Source organism: Trichosporon asahii (genome assembly GCF_000293215.1).
Source record: "Trichosporon asahii var. asahii CBS 2479 unplaced genomic scaffold scaffold00018, whole genome shotgun sequence".
Taxonomy (NCBI): Eukaryota; Fungi; Basidiomycota; class Tremellomycetes; order Trichosporonales; family Trichosporonaceae; genus Trichosporon; species Trichosporon asahii.
In genome coordinates this window covers 178,750-194,187 of record NW_014040906.1, presented here as the reverse complement: position 1 = coordinate 194,187, position 15,438 = coordinate 178,750, and the positions used below count along the sequence as shown (strand labels likewise).

Below are 15,438 nucleotides of genomic sequence, written 5' to 3'. Positions count from 1 at the left end.
CAAACACTCCGGCGTGCATGCTCTCTCAAAGTCGGACGCGGGGAGCGCCACGCCGGGCGGCCGGGCAGGCCGGGCAGATCTGACAGAGACACGTCCGATGCTGCGACAACCTGGCGCAGTGAAAATCCCGTTTTCCCCTGGAATTCGACTGCGTCGGTCGATCCACCGGTCAAGCGTGGTCAAGTGATGCGGCCGACGCGGGGAACGCGGTCTGGCCAGCACCAGCAAGGTTCAGCGATACATGCAGGTGACCAGATCTCCGGTCCAGCACATGTCGGGAAACTCTAACGAAGACAAGCGGAGACCAATCCGGGGTAGTCTATTTCAACTGCCCGTAGGTCATTGTAGGTCTGGTTAGGCGCCTGGGTGGGCAAGCATAGAAGGGTTAGTCGTGCCCGTTAGATGCTCGTTAGTACCGTGGCCCCGTATCCCGTGGCCGTGCCGTGGTACCGTGAATTGGGATTCGGAAATGAGGGCACCGAGGCACGCTCCTGCTCCCTCCTGCGCGGCCGAGATTGCGAGCACAAGTCGGATCAACCATGGTCCAATGACGAGAGATAACAGTCACCTGACTGCTGCCCGCGTCGACTGTGGTACAACTGAGCCGTCCGCTGCCCGCCCAGTGACCTGCGAGAGGTAAGGTTTGGGTGGAATTCGTCTGGAACGCTGCCGCAGCTCTCACGCCCAAACGATCCATCCTGCCAGCCCGCGCGGTCAAAGAAATCCGTGGGTGACAGAGCACCTTGCACGCCTTCCTTCCAGCGTCCCTAGGCGGCCGTGGGAGATTTCCCCACGTGCAGGCTGACCGCCCCACCCGACTGCCTTTCCCCACTCTCCCGTTTTCTTCAGGATCGGGTTTGCAGCCACTGTGGGCCACTGTGGGCCACTGTGGGAGACTTGTTTGGCCATCGTGTGAAAGCAACAGCTGAGGCCGCCGTGGGAGACCACCATGTGCCGTTCCTGACGACATCAGAAATGTCTGAATGCGCTCGATCGGGGTGAGCGAGACTCGACAACAACCCAACCCAAGCGCCCCGTACGGCTCAACGCTCAGCAATGCAGACAGCCTACGTCTCAATAGGCGCGAACCGATCAAGCTCTTGCTGTGCGTCGTCCTCAGCAGGCGTTTTTGCGTACGGCGCCGGCTCAACCGTCGCCCTCTGGGACACTGTAAGTAACCTTCCCCGACCTCCACCTTCCTCCAATATTGCGCTTTGGGGTCCAGCTGACGACAGACAACCGATGGTGGTGTGTTCGCCACTCTTCTAGGACACAAGGGACATGTCACGACAGTCAAACTCCTCCGTGACGGCGAGGTGACGGCATTCGTGTCCGGCGACAATGTCGGCGAGGTGCGGGTATGGGAGGGTACGGGCCGGAGCGTGAGTCTACCAAATGCTGGACACGGTTCTTCAAGTTAACCCCAGTTCAAATGCACAGCAGCATTCAAGGCGCACAAGGGCAGCGTGTCCGCCCTCGGTGTCTTCCCCGGCGGCAATGAGCTGATGACGGGCGGCAGCGACGCCGTGCTTAAGCGCTGGACACTGTCTTCCTCGCCAGTGGCCGTCGCCACGCTTGACTTGAAGGGCAAGCTCCCACTGGACATTGAGCTCGCTCTCCTTCCCTACTCTGATCAGCCGCTGCTCGTCGTCGGCTGCACGGACCGAAAAGTGCAGGTCTGGGTTCCCTCCGACAATTCCTTCCGACGAGCGGTCATGCTCGAGGGCCACGAGGACTGGGTTCGCTGCCTGGCCTTCACCACGACTGGATCCGATCTGCTCCTCGCCTCGGGCTCGCAGGATAATTACGTCCGCCTCTGGCGTATTGGACTCGGACGCGAGGTCGACCCGCTTGCCGAGCTCGACGCAGAGGAAAGCGCTGAGGTATCGACAAAGGCGCACCCGTTCGTCGTCGCCGGTGTGCGATACGCGATTACACTTGAGGCGCTGCTGGTCGGACACGAGGGAGGGCTGACGAATGTCCACTTCTTGGGCGACACGGCGCTCCTCTCGACGGCCGCCGACAACTCAATGATTATCTGGGAGCCGACAGACCAGTCAGGGCAGAAGGACGGCATGTGGATCCCCGCCCACCGATTCGGAGCCTTTGGCGGGCGCGGGCTTAGCTTCTTCGGTGCTGTCTGGGCACCAAACTCGGTCATTGCCACGGGATGGACGGGCGGCGTCGAGCGTTGGCGCCGCAGCGCGGGAGCATGGGATCCAACGCCGGGTGTCACGGGCCACTTTGATGCCGCACGGAGTGTCGCCTGGGATCCTTCAGGCGACTATGTCCTCAGCACGAGCGCGGATCAGACGTCGCGCATCCACGCCGCTGCGACCTCGACTGGCTCCCCTGTCTGGGGCGAGATCGCCCGCCCGCAAGTGCACGGCTATGACCTCGTGGACGGCGGGTTCCTGACTCCCTTCCGCATTGCTACGGCAGCCGAGGAGAAGACGGTACGAGTCTTCGAGGGGACGGAGGGCTTTGCTCAGTCGCTCGCTTCGCTCGGTATCGCCAATCCCAGCACCGAGGTCATCGAGAGCCTGCCGAAGGGTGCGACCGTGCCGCCGCTAGGTCTTTCGAACCGCGCACTGGGCAAGGCGTACGATGAGCCCGAGATCAAGACGAGCCACGAGGCACAGCACAGCGTGGCCGCCACGCTCGCCGCGCTGCCCACCGAGGAGGAGCTCGGCACGAGCACGCTGTGGCCCGAGATTGAGAAGATCTACGGACACGGTTACGAGTTGGTGACGCTTGCGGCCTCTCACAGCGGCGATGTGATCGCCACGGCCTCCCGCGCCAGTTCGGCCGAGCATGCCGCCGTGCGCCTCACGTCGACAAAGGACTGGAGCCACATCGCGACTCTGCCCGGCCACACTCTCACAGTCACGCGCATCGCATGGAGCCCGGACGACCAGCGCGTGCTGACCGTTTCTCGCGATCGTGGGTGGCGGCTGTACGAGCTCGACGGCGACGAATGGAAGCAGGTCGCGGGCGAGGAGAAAGCCCACGCGCGCATGGTGCTCGACTGCGCGTTCGTCGATAACGAGACGTTCGTGACCGCCTCGCGCGACAAGACGGTCAAAGTGTGGAAGAACGGCACGTGCACGGGCACGATCAAGCTCGAGTCGCCGGCCACGGCTGTGGCTGCTGGACCGCTGCTCGCGATTGGAACGGAAGCAGGTGCGGTGGAGCTGTACGACCTCCAGGGTGAGCACAAGGGCTCGCTGCCAGAGGAGCAGAGGCATGCTGGTCCTGTGGCGAGGCTGGCTTGGTCGAAGGGAGGCAAGCTCGCCAGCGCGAGCGAGGACAGGAGCGTGCGCGTGTTTGAGATGGCATAGAGATAGAATGCATATCATGTAATTGTACTGACCCACCGCCTTCCTTCCAGTAAACATCGAGAGCTGAGATTAGCTGTTCACGGGCCTTTGAAGCTCACCTGACGCCTGGGGTTAGCTCAAGGGCCCGAGGTCTATAGCTCACAGATGCACTTTGCGCCTGATATCAGCTTTGGGGTATCCATTGGGCAGCTCACGTAGAAACTAAGGCAAACTTGAAGGCAGCTGGCAGACTGAGGCGTGCAGAAGTCTGGGGATGAGCTTAAGATAAGTCACAGAGAGCTTACACTGTGTCTGGGGTCAGCTTCTCACACTGTGACCTAGCCTACAGATGCCTTCGAGACTGCTGTCAGCTCTTCTGGTGTAATTTAGCTTACGTCTTGCAGCCGTACAGACGCGAGTCTGAGGTTAGCTCATGAAGTACGCGTGCAGCCCACGTATATCTGGCGTCCGCTGGACCATTGGAGCGTAGCTCACAGACTCCTTCAAAGCTGGAGTGAGCTCTGCACAGGGTGTAGCAGCTCACGCGTTCCATTGTTCCATTGTTCCATTGTTCCATTGTTCTAGTAGCAGAGTCTGGGGTTAGCTAAGAGGCATAAGGAAAGCTCACCTAATCTGGATTCACCCTCATCATGCACACATCGCTCACGTCTGGCTTCAGGACTGGCGTCAGCTCTCGCCGTCGTTCGTAGCTCACCAATCATAGTTGCAGCATCTGGAGGTGAGCTATAAAGCTTAGCCACACAACAGCTCACCTTATAGGAGTCAGCTCGCCCGCAGAGTGGTAGCTCACAAGAATTCACGGCACTGGTGTCAGCTTAGACTGTCATGTTCTGCAGCTCACTCGTTCCAGCCGTGAAGCTTGTGATTAGCTGATCAGGCCTATGGAAAAGCTCACCTCGTCTGGAGTCAGCTTCAACGTTGTCTGTTAGCTCACCTTTGCATACTGACCTGATATAAGCTTCAATGTGTGCGACAGCTCACTTGTTCCAGCCGTATGTCTGTGATCAGCTGGTATAGACTTCGGGGAACTAGCTCACCTGATTTGGAGTTGATTTCGACATCTCTTCATAGCTCACCTGTGACTTCGAGGCTGGTGTCAGCTCTGATACCACGCAACAGCTCACTCGTTTCAGGCAAAAATCCTGAGATCAGCTTGTGCAACATTGGGAGAGCTCGCTCAGTCTGGAGTCAGCTATGCGAGAGACTACCTAGCTGCTCACCGGTCGCTCGGGGTCTGGTTATCAGCTAAGTCAACAGCTACCCAAGCTCACGATCTGCGCACTAGCCGCGTAGCCTGTCCAAAGAGCGGGCTGTTGTCAGCTTCAGGCGAGAACGTCGTTTAGCCTCACCTTAACGTGCGAGCGGTCAGCGGTCAGCGGTCAGCTACAGAAGATCGGTTAGAAGCTCACACTCCACCTTTGGCAGTTGTCAAGCTGTAGTTGGGACTGATGTCAGCTAGGCCTGAGGTCAGGGGCAGCTCACAAGACTGGAATCAGCTCAGGCGCAGATCGGAGCAGAGCACACGTCCGACTTCGAGCCTGGTGTCAGCTGCGAAGGTTGAGGCTTGAGCTCACTCGTCCTACATAATTAGACTCCGGACGACTACGCAGCTGCTGCAGTCAGCTACGTTGCAATACTTGACAAGCTCACCTGTACCTCATCTGGAGTAAGCTAAGCAGCCACTTTCCCAAGCTCACAGAGTGACTGCACAGCCGACGGTGGCTCCATTGTTGTTGCGGGCACCTGACGTTAGCTAAGCGTAGACGACCGATAGCTCATGAGTCTGGAGGTCAGCTAGTAACGAGTAATACCGAGCTCACCGAGGGCTTAGAGTCAACTGAGCCGGAGGGGCAGAATAGCTCATAAGAGCAGTCTGGAGTTAGCTGCGGGACAACCCCTGGAAGCTCACGCCGTGTTTGGAGTAAGCTACAGCATAGGGAGGGTGCAGTTCACAAATAGCCTCTGGGCTGGTGTCAGCTTTGCGGACGTTCCATAGCTCACTAGTTTCAGACAGCCAGTCTCCGAGCGACGGCAGCTGCTGTCAGCTGGTCCGCGGTCTCTTGGAAGCTCACCCTTGCGGATAGTCTGGGGTCAGCTACTCCCAAAGTATTTAAGTTCACAAGGCAGCTCCCCGTCGTCAATGCCAGACTGACAAGGACTTGCCATACTTGGGGTTAGCTCACAGGCAAGTCTAATCAGCTAACACGACTGGGGTCAGCTTCTCCACACAAGCGTAGCTCACCAGCTTCCGCAGGTCGTCGTTCCAGCGAAAGGACACTTCAGTCATCTTGGCAGCAGCTCTCCGTTAGCTCACCGCACCGCGCGAAGTCTGAGGTTAGCTGACAAAGGCTCCCCTCAGCTCACAGACCATCATCAGCGGAACCAGCTCTGGGCTTTCGATCAGCTCGCTTTGCCTGAGGTCAGCATCACTTCAGACTTCTAGTAGTCAGCTACCGGTCACCCCGTGCAAGCTCACCCATGTCTGGAAAGCTAGGGCATCGGGATATGGTCTACGTATCCTCGAGCCTGCTGTCAGCTCAGCAGTTGGTCCAGGGGCAGCTCACTGTTTCTCAACCGTATGACCGCTCATCTGGAAGGCGTGCTGCGATCAGCTCTTTGTAGACTGTGCGGAAGCTTACTCCAACAAGCGCAAGGCCCGAGCATGACACTCTACATCCTGAGCAGTTGGCAGCTGCCAACGCCAGCCTCTACTCAGGTACTCTCAGCCTGGAGTCAGCTTCGCACTATCCAGTGTAGCTTACGAAGCTGAGGTCAGGTCAGCTGCTAGGAACAACCTAGCTTGGGTTACACCAGACCTTCCTGCTTACTGAACTTCTGTCAGCTAGTATGTGCCGCGAGTCAGCTTACAAGCTTCGGGTCAAGGCCTCACTGCATCATCAGGTAGCGAGCTGCAATTAGCTCGACGCATGTATCCGCAAGTTCACAGCGGGCACAGACGGATGAACGGCAGCACTTAACTTGCCTGCATTTGCTACAGGGATCGGCGTGATCGGCCTTCAACCCCCTCCTACATCTTGGGGGCAGGCAGCCTGAGGAGATGGCCGTTACTTCGCGAGGCAGCTAACGTGCTTGTGGCACTGCTGTCAGCTAGTACATGATTCCGGCTTTCCCAGCTCACCTTATGACAGTCTGGGCATTAGGTGATATACGAGGTGGTCCAGCTCATAGGCGGATGGTAATGAGGTTACGATCTGCAATCAGCTCCACGGTCAGAAGGATAAGCCAGCTTACGCGCTTGATTATTTACGGGTCGCTGTCTTGCCTAATGCGTGCAGATAGGAACGCGAATCTGAACAGCTCTGAACCGGCCCTCCGAGGGTTTACTGGACGCATGGACTGGGGGTCGAAGCAGGTTCGAGTTTATCGAGCACTGTCCTCGCTTGCTGACGCCGGCGTTCTTGAACTTCGATGTACCGACATCTGATTTCAGCTACGGCGTCCATGGTGCCTCGTGTCTGCGATCAGCTAACCTCTGGGAAGCCGCCTAGCTTACCGTGTTCTCTCAGCTCTCGCACCCATCGCACGCGGCGCTCGGCGCCGGCGGGGGCGTGCTCACCATCAAACGGCGTCTCTTCGCTAGTATATCGGTTAGTATAATCGCCTCTCAAACGAGAGTTCCTCACCTCCAAGTGATCGCGATAGAGCAGGGTTCGACTCCCTGGCGGAGAACAGGGCGGTAATCGTCTATCTTTTGCATGTTTTGTGGGCTGTGGAGGGACAGGAACGGAGGCGACGGGGTGGGTGAAGTGGGGGTAAGAGCTTGTGGCTTGGTGGCGTCGGGCACCGCCACCTCGCGTCGACTTGGGATTCAACGCTCAACATCTGCGGTGAGCTCTAAAGACCCTATGGTGGGATAGCTCACTTTCACTGCAGGTGTGAGGAAGCAGAGGAAGTCCACTTCATGGGCCGCCTAGCATTGCGCCTGTGGTTAGCTCGAGCGGGTGTTGACATATTGCAAGCTTACATTCATCTCCCATCGGCCTATCTTTCCCCGCTGTACAAGCGTTCGGCCAACACGAGGGAGCTCGAGCAGCACTGACATTAGCTATCGGGATATCTGAACAGCTCACGAGCGATGTGACTTGGAGCGTTGGCGAGGACTCTGATGGAGCAGGAGTCAGCGATCTCCAGTTGGGCAGGTTGCGGTCACGCCAAACAGGCTTGCGTCCTCACTGTCTGGACGCACGGACTGTTATCAGCTCCATCGCCTTGGCAACCTAGCATACTGTGGTAGACCTTTAGCATTGGGGGGTTCCAAGCCAGTCGAACTGACGGGGCCCATCATCTGAAGTAAGCTCGGTCATCCGGCCTTTGAAGCTCACAAGTGCAGCGGAGCTCGATCGCGACTGAAGACCTGATGCTCTCAGGGGGTGCTGGAGTCAGCTGGCGCATAGGAACGGTAGCTCACCAGGACTCGCGATGGCGGACTGCGCCGATCGATAACCGGTGCTAGGGGCCTGAAGTCAGCTGGTGGCAGGCCAGTGAAGCTCACTGCAGCGACCGTAATGCCCACTGCTGTCAGCTTCTTAAAGCGGCTGCACAGCTAACGAATCCGGCTGCGATCAGCTCTCCCCCAAGCGCACTAGAGCTTACCGCTCGTCCCATCGAGACACATGGCTTGAAGGACAGCCCCTTCGCGCCGGCTGTCGCGTGTTGTATCGATAACTTACAGTGACGGTAATCACCGCCCAGAGCAGGGCAGTACGAGGAGCTGTATCGTCATTCGTGCGCACTGAAGGTCAGCTGTGCACTACAACTTTCCTATAGCTTACAGCTCCAGTCTGCTCTGTGGGCTGCCTGTCATGGGCTGTGCGCGCTAGAGGTCACTGACCACTGGGTGTCAGCTAAACACGACGTCGAAGCAGCTCACCTTATCGGTAGCATGCTGGCACTATTAGGCGAGACATGCTCGTTGCTGCTGACAGGTACGCTGGAAGTCAGCTGAACAAAAGTGATATCGAAGCTCACTGCTTGTAGATGTCCATGGCGATGAAGCAACCAGTGGGTGGTTGAAAGACGTTGCAATGGTGAGAAGTGGACAGCGTGACGTGTCAGTGTGTTCGAACAAGATCTGCGCCCCTTTCGCGCCTGCTTCCGCATCGCACGCTAACAACACTCAGTACATACACAATCTGAAACTACGGCCTGTACTCCGGCGGCGGGGCGCTTGGCGTCCTCTGCGCTCCAAGTCCGCTCGGGGGCGGCGGACCATCGGGCGGCGCAAAGCCACCGCCCTGCGGCGGCGGGCCAGAGGGCGGGGCGAACTCGGTCGTCTGCGGCTGCGGCGGTGCAGCACTATACTGAGGTGCCGGGTTTGCAGCCCGTTCGAAGATTTCCCGGCGCACGCCGTCGAGCTGCTTGCGTGCCGCGTCCAGCTCCCTCCCCGCTCCTTGGGCCAGCTGCTCCGCCTCGCCTGTGCGTGCGTTGACTCGTCTGGCGCCGTCTGCGATCGCGGCAGCGACGGCGTCCAGACGCCGCGAGGCGTCCATGATCTTCTGGTGGAAGGCCATGTCGCTCCAGATGTTGTCGAAGAAGACGTCGCCGAAGAGGTTGCTGTGATGTTAGCTCGGATGGCAAAAACAAGTGAGCTATGCCAGAGCTCCTGTCCGATGACGAGGGCCGGCGAGGGATGTGAATAGGGAGACACTTACCCCATCGGCATTGTGGTTTGCGGGAACGGCGCGAGCTCCGGCACGTACTGCCTCGCCTGCTCCCAGGTCATGCGCGCTTGGTCGATACAGTTCTGCGCCTGTCCCAGCGCTGATCGCTCCATGTAGTCCGCCATGCGGCCGCCGCCCCACATATCCCACTGGGATGCGCTCTGCGCCTCTCGCGCACTCCTCTGTGCGGACGTAATCAGCATGGTGGCGCGCTGGACGAGCTGATTCGCGCGCCGCAAGTTGGTCTGGTGCTCGAGCAGCTCGCGCTGTCTCTTCTCGGCCGCATGGTACTTGTTCTCGGCCGCGTCTTCCTGCGGATACTGTGGCGTGGGGCCGTCAAAGACACGCTTGTACAGTGCCGCCAGTTGTCGCTGCAGGCGCTGGTTCTGCGCGACATACGGTTCCAGCGCCTTCAGCTGCTGCTCGAGATCCTTGATCTGCGACTGCAGTTCGGAGATCTTGGCACGCGAGTCCTGCTCCTTCCCGAACGCCTCGACGTACTCCCGCTCCTCCTTCTCTTCCATTGCGTCCAGCTTCTCCTTGTGCGAGCCCATGTGCTTCACTTTCACAAAGAGCCGCTTCGTCGTCCGGTTCTTGATGTCTTCCCAATCCTTGAACTCCTTCCGCCTGTTGTTAGCTAGATATCACAGCGTGGGCCAGCTTACGTCTCTTCCACAAGTTTCTTGAGCTTTCCTTCCTCGCGCGACAGCTCAACCTTGGTGGTGCTGAGGTGCTTCTTCATCGCCTCGTACGTCGGGGGCGCATACTCGGTCGCCTCGAGCTCTTGGAGCAGCTCGCGGTACTGAAGTCAGCTATGGCCGTGTCCTCCAGCTGAGACTCACCTCGGAAACACTGTCCACAACCGGATCAGAGGACATGCTGAATGGGTTGGTTGTGTGAAGGCAATGTTGTGGATGCAGAATGCCAGAGACGCTTGTCGCGCTACTGAGGGATCGCCGCACGCACTCCATGGTGACGCATGACGTCGTTGTGGAGGCAGCGGCTGGTGCCCCAAACGCCGTGCCTGGCTCGGTGTTTCGGTTTCTGGTAGGAGACGACCCCGCCGCCGTGCAGTGTACGCTGGCGCTGAGGACGGCGAGCGGAGCGCTAAGAACAACGACCAATGCATAAGGTGTGTGAGGGATTTACTCGGAATCATCGAGCTCGGAGCTCGTGTGCGCCGGAAGTGATCGCCGGCGCCGGGTGTCTGACGATGAGATGAGACAGAATGCCAAGCCACCCGTGTCAATCTCACGATCTCATGAAGACCCGGTCGATCACATCCACTGTCGAGCACTTGCGTCGCCGTGCAGAGCTCATAAAGCAATCGCACCAGTACCTCGAGACGGGTGGAGCTAGTAATGAAAGGACCGGCGGCCGTGTCCACTGTCCGCTCGGCGACGAGTACAAGAGACCCGAGGAGTGCCTAGGCCCGAAGCTAATCGTGATCCACAAGCTCCACGAGATCGCCTCAGCATGGCGCTTGTTACTCTGCGAAGCTGGCCGTCTTGTATCCGGGCAAGACCTCGTTTTCCTGCGTATCTCGGAGAAATCTCCGCCTTACTCTGCCATGACCTCACAACCTCACCGGGTCATTGGATCGACAGCGATATCCACGACCCAGTCCCAGGGGACGGGTGATCGCTGAATTCTATTTGTTGTGAGCACAACCCGACGGCCGAGTACCATATCCGTGCTCGGCGTCCAGAAGATGATGACGCCATGACGCCACCAACGTCGCTGCTCCAGCTGCTCCACTCACTAGCTTCTGTCACTGGCCACAGCCTATCGAGCAATGATGATCCGCCAAGCACACTGGCAGGTCAAGGATTTGAAGTTCACAGAAGAAGCCAGCAAGTTGACAGAGGTACACCTGCTGCGCAACGCAGTGGCACCTCTCATGGGCTGATCGGGCAGATGAGAGCCTGGCCGTACGCTCGGCGCCGTCATCGCTCCCATGGATCCACAAACTTTATCTGATAGGACCTGGGGATCGATAGAACGTTGAATCCGGCCAGCCGCTGGCCGTAGATGGGCATATAAGTCTCTGCTCTGATACTCAGAGTGAAAACTCCCCCATACCGACAAACGACATGCGCTCAATCTCTCTCGCTCTCCTACTTCTCGTCGCGGGCGTGCTGGCCAACAACGACGGCGGCGACGGCGGCGACCACGGCGGTGGTGACCATGGCGGTGGCGCCGACAACCAAGGCAACTCTGGCGACATGGGCTCCAACGGCGGCTCCAGCTCCGACGGCAGCGACGGCGGGGACATGGGCGGCGGCGACCAGGCCGGCAACGGCGCGGGCGTGCCTCCCCGCGCGCCAACGCCAGTCCCAGCGACCTGGGACGGCTCGTGCTACTACGCGCGTCCCGACATTGCCTTCGACCTGACCAGCTACATGGGACGCTGGTATCAAGTGGCAGGCACCGAGTTCCCGTACACGGCGGGACAGAAGTGTGTCGCGGCCTTCTACACCCTCAATGACGACGGCACCGTCGGCGTGAACAACACGTCGGAGCGCCCCGACGGGTCCTTCAACCAGGCTGTCGGCAAAGCCTCGCCCGTGCCCGCCACTTATGGCGCAAGTGGCGTTTACACCGTCGAGTTCGAAGGCGTGCCCGGCGCACGGGGGAATCCCTGCCCCGGACCCAACTATGTCGTGCAGGACTACACGGGCGATTGGGCCGTCGTGCAGAGCCAGAACTTCTCCACTTTGTTCTTGCTCAGCAGGGTGCAGGAGCCCGGGGACGAGAAGGTCGATGCGTGGATTAAGCGCGCTGGGTTGTTGGGTACGGATCTGAGCAATGTGAAGAAGACGGATCAGAGTAATTGCAAGTACCTTGAGTAGATGAGATGTTAGCTACTGGTCGTGAGCAGATGTTCGTTGTCGTGAGCCAGTCGGAGAGGTGAGTCGTCAGTCACCTGGTAGCCATCGTCGGCTGGGTCGATCGTAGGTGGTTCAATTCTGGTCACGATGACAACGAAACAGTGATGGAGCGAAAGCGAGGCGAGAGACGTGTGTCTGAGACACACATTGTCAGAAGCCGCCTCACTGGAGCATGTTGGGGAACCGAGCGAGAGCGGTCCACGACCGGACACGCCGACGGAGGCTCGTGCCGAATCTGCCCCCTGTGCCGGCGAATGATCAGTGGAGATTGACGGCCCCGTCGCCGGGTCAGAAGACGTGATGACGATCACTCCGGGACCGGCACGGCGGCATGATTAATAAAGCAAGCCGGAGAACACGGACGCGTCAGACAGATACGCGTCACGTCGCGTCCGCGGCGGCGATAGACAGACACCGCATCCGAGGACCTCGGCTTCGGCGATGGACACCAAAGTCAGAGGCTCAGTGTAAGCATTCTCGCATGAAAATAGCATCTAGACTGATTAGACGGGCCGCGGTTAGTCCCTTGCTCCCTTCACCCTGAGGTTGGCTTACTGAAGCCACCACACTATGCTTGCTGTCAGTTCCGCAGGAAACCGCACGACAGGCCGCAGGCAAAGGGCGGGGAGGTGGCCGCTCTCCGCATCCCCGCACTGCGCACAGGCGGTCGGCGTCTAGCTCTACTACTTGGCACGGAAATGGCATAGAAATGTTCCGAAACAAGCCAAATGGACAGACCAGAGCAGTGTACGTTATGCAGTGGAGTGATGGAGTGCTCTGTCGTAATCTGCGGAGCAACTGGATGTTTGTTCATAGTGCGCACCTCCAACTCCTTGACACTGCGGCAGACATCTGGGTGCCGAGAGAAGTGAGACAGGCGTTCCGGCGCTCCAGCGATGCTTCAGGACATTCCGGTCAGGATACAGGATGCAGGAAACGAGGCACGGGCAGCGATCGCGAAGACGCTCCGACAGAGGGGAGGCTAGACTGTCCGAACCCCGATGGAGCGGTGGCTCCAATGCTGGGGCGCCTACTGGAGTATTTGGAGCCGGATGCTCGCTTGGACATTTGCTTTTGGTCGGACGAATCTGATTCAAAGAAAGTGAAGGCGGGGTGCGATCGATGAATAATGTGCCGGAAATGGTGGTGCAGCTTCCTCCGCACCGCCGACTAGCTGGGACGTATTAGGTAATTTAGGCCTGTCTGTAGGCCAGGGCGGACCAGCCCAGGCTCGGTGACTCGGTCTTGTGCACGGTGAGGAAGAAGGATATCCACGTGGCCTTGTTCCTGAATCGTAGTGCCCTGCTTCAAAAGACATGAGAACGAGAGTCCGAAAGAGGAAATAAATGCCTGTGCAAGATGACAAATGACGTCAGGGAAGGCCCGCCTGGCGCACTTTGGAGTGCTCGTCGCGCGCCTGCTCTGTCAGCGTTCCCTCCGAACAAGCAAACCACCACCGCCGCACCACCACTCGACACTCGCGCTGTCTACGGTGGACGATGGTGCAGCCAGCCAGCCAGCCAGCCAGACGGATGCCGGCCAGCGGTTGAGTGCTCGCTCCTCGGCACACCGCATCCAATGTTTCCAGGGCGCCAGGGCCTAGCCGCTTCAGGCAGAAGCGACCGCATTCATCGCAGCACCGCCGACGCCCGTATATAACCGCTCCCGGCAGTACGAGCCACGTTCCCACACAGTCCAGACAAACTTCACACTGTGCGTATCGTCATCGCAACCTTCCCTCTCCTTCCTCGGTCCTCCCTCTGCTCTCTCAGCCCTCTGACCGCATTCCCCATCCCTCGATCCCTCGATCCCCCACCACCAACCCATCCACTCAACTCTATCTTTTCCTCCTCTTTTCTCTCTTCTCCTCATCGCTGACTCCGAACCAGACAAACATCTGCCAAAATGTGAGAATCAAACATTGAGCTCGCGACCACCGACACCGCACCCGCCAGCTCGACGCACCAGTCCAACGGATTCAGCTAACATGCAGGTCTGCCGCTGCCGCTGCCGTCCGCAAGCCCGTTATCGGTGTCATCTTCTACAGCACCTACGGCCACGTTGCGTGAGTACTGGCGTTGACTCCCAGAACCCAGGATCTGGCAGCTAGCTACACTACTTTGCCGTGGATGTTAGCTAACAGTCGCAGCACCCTCGCTGAGGAGGTCATCAAGGGTGTCGAGGCCGCTGGCGCCATCGCCAAGCCTTACCAGATCCAGGAGACCCTCCCCGCCGAGGTTCTCCAGAAGATGCACGCTGGTGGCTCGCTCAAGCCCAAGTACCCCATCATTGACGCCCTCACCAAGCCCGAGGAGCTCAAGGAGCTTGACGGCTTCCTCCTCGGTGCCCCCACCCGTTACGGCCGTCTCCCCGCCCAGGTCTCGGCCTTCTTCGACACCACTGGCCAGCTCTGGGCCTCTGGCGCCCTCGCCGGCAAGTTCGCCTCGACCTTCACCTCGACCGCGTCCCAGCACGGTGGCCAGGAGACCACCCACCTGACCACCATCCCCTGGTTCGTCCACCACGGCATCATCTACGTTCCCCTCGGTTACACCCAGCCCTACCTCACCGACCTGACCGACGTCCACGGTGGCTCCGCCTACGGTGTCTCCACCGTCGCCGCCGCTGACGGCTCGCGCACCCCCACCCAGGGTGAGCTCCAGCTTGCCAAGTACCAGGGCGAGGTGAGTTTCCCGCAAAGCGCTACATTCCTCGGGCAATTGATTGGCCCGCGCTGCGCAGGGCCCATAAACAAAACATTCGCTGACCTTCCCAGTACTTCTCCAAGATTGTCGGCCAGTTCGTCGCCGGCAAGCAGTAAGTAGCCACTTTCTCTCCCCGTCTTCCCCCGAGAGATGCATAGGCAATAAACTAGTCGAAAACCGGCCCCGCCCCTTCGGCTTCACCGCTCTTCCTGCTGAGGATGATGGGATTCAGACGAAGGGTCCAACGGTGGAGGTTCATTGAGATTTCATCAAGTCGCCGAGCCCCCAGCGCCAGAGCCACGAGGCCGCATGGCCCGAGGAACGTCACAGGTACCCGACGCCGCCGTTCTGGGGACTGATCACCCCCACGGACGTCGGTGCTCGAGTACCGGTGCATTCGACGGCCGGCCGCGATGGCCTGGTGCACGGCTCGGTCAGACTTGTCTTCTAATGTTGCAACGCCCTTGAGCCCTTTGTTCTGAATCCGTCAGCTCGCAGCTTACCCTTTCTCTGTCCTAACTGCATCTCTCACCCCCTGATCTCTTATCTATTTTATCTGCCCCTGACCTAGTACTAACGCCAGGCGTCTCACCGGCGGAGCCATCGGCGGCCACCAGACCCAGAACGTCGCCTCCCAGGGCCAGACCGGCCAGACTGGCCAGACTGGTGCTCAGCAGGGCCAGGGCCACGGTGCCGGCACTGCCGCCGCCGTCGGTGCTGGTGCCGGTGCCGCCGGCGCTGGCGCTGCTTACGCCGCCACCCGCGGCGTCAACTCGCAGGGCGACCGCGAGCAGACCTTCACGAGCGTCTCTGACACGCC

At 59.3% G+C, this 15,438-nt stretch overlaps 5 protein-coding genes and 1 non-coding gene across 6 annotated transcripts; 5 read left to right on the top strand and 1 right to left on the bottom strand.

Annotated features, from left to right (window-relative positions):
• Nucleotides 1-1,056: 1,056 nt before the first annotated feature.
• Nucleotides 1,057-3,341, top strand: A1Q1_08005 (elongator protein, Elp2p; the record flags this gene model as incomplete). Its single annotated transcript, XM_014326191.1, has 3 exons — nt 1,057-1,170; nt 1,236-1,382; nt 1,428-3,341. 3 exons carry the CDS (start codon nt 1,057-1,059, stop codon nt 3,339-3,341), a joined length of 2,175 nt encoding a protein of 724 aa, XP_014181666.1.
• Nucleotides 3,342-6,932: 3,591 nt separating this feature from the next.
• On the top strand, nt 6,933-7,031 carry A1Q1_t230. The gene has a single exon. It is a non-coding gene; the product is annotated as a tRNA-Glu (tRNA).
• Nucleotides 7,032-8,500: 1,469 nt separating this feature from the next.
• A1Q1_08004 (uncharacterized protein) lies at nt 8,501-9,900 on the bottom strand (the record flags this gene model as incomplete). Its single annotated transcript, XM_014326190.1, has 4 exons — nt 8,501-8,915; nt 9,014-9,642; nt 9,699-9,815; nt 9,865-9,900. 4 exons carry the CDS (start codon nt 9,898-9,900, stop codon nt 8,501-8,503), a joined length of 1,197 nt encoding a protein of 398 aa, XP_014181665.1.
• Nucleotides 9,901-10,283: 383 nt separating this feature from the next.
• On the top strand, nt 10,284-10,670 carry A1Q1_08003 (uncharacterized protein; the record flags this gene model as incomplete). The annotated part of the gene is made up of 1 exon (XM_014326189.1): nt 10,284-10,670. One exon carries the CDS (start codon nt 10,284-10,286, stop codon nt 10,668-10,670), a length of 387 nt encoding a protein of 128 aa, XP_014181664.1.
• Nucleotides 10,671-11,424: 754 nt separating this feature from the next.
• On the top strand, nt 11,425-11,874 carry A1Q1_08002 (uncharacterized protein; the record flags this gene model as incomplete). Its single annotated transcript, XM_014326188.1, has 1 exon — nt 11,425-11,874. One exon carries the CDS (start codon nt 11,425-11,427, stop codon nt 11,872-11,874), a length of 450 nt encoding a protein of 149 aa, XP_014181663.1.
• A 2,168-nt stretch (nt 11,875-14,042) lies between these two features.
• A1Q1_08001 (uncharacterized protein) lies at nt 14,043-14,734 on the top strand (the record flags this gene model as incomplete). Its single annotated transcript, XM_014326187.1, has 2 exons — nt 14,043-14,597; nt 14,690-14,734. The coding sequence occupies 2 exons, from the start codon at nt 14,043-14,045 to the stop codon at nt 14,732-14,734; spliced, it is 600 nt and encodes a 199-aa protein (XP_014181662.1).
• Between the last annotated feature and the right edge of the window lie 704 nt (nt 14,735-15,438).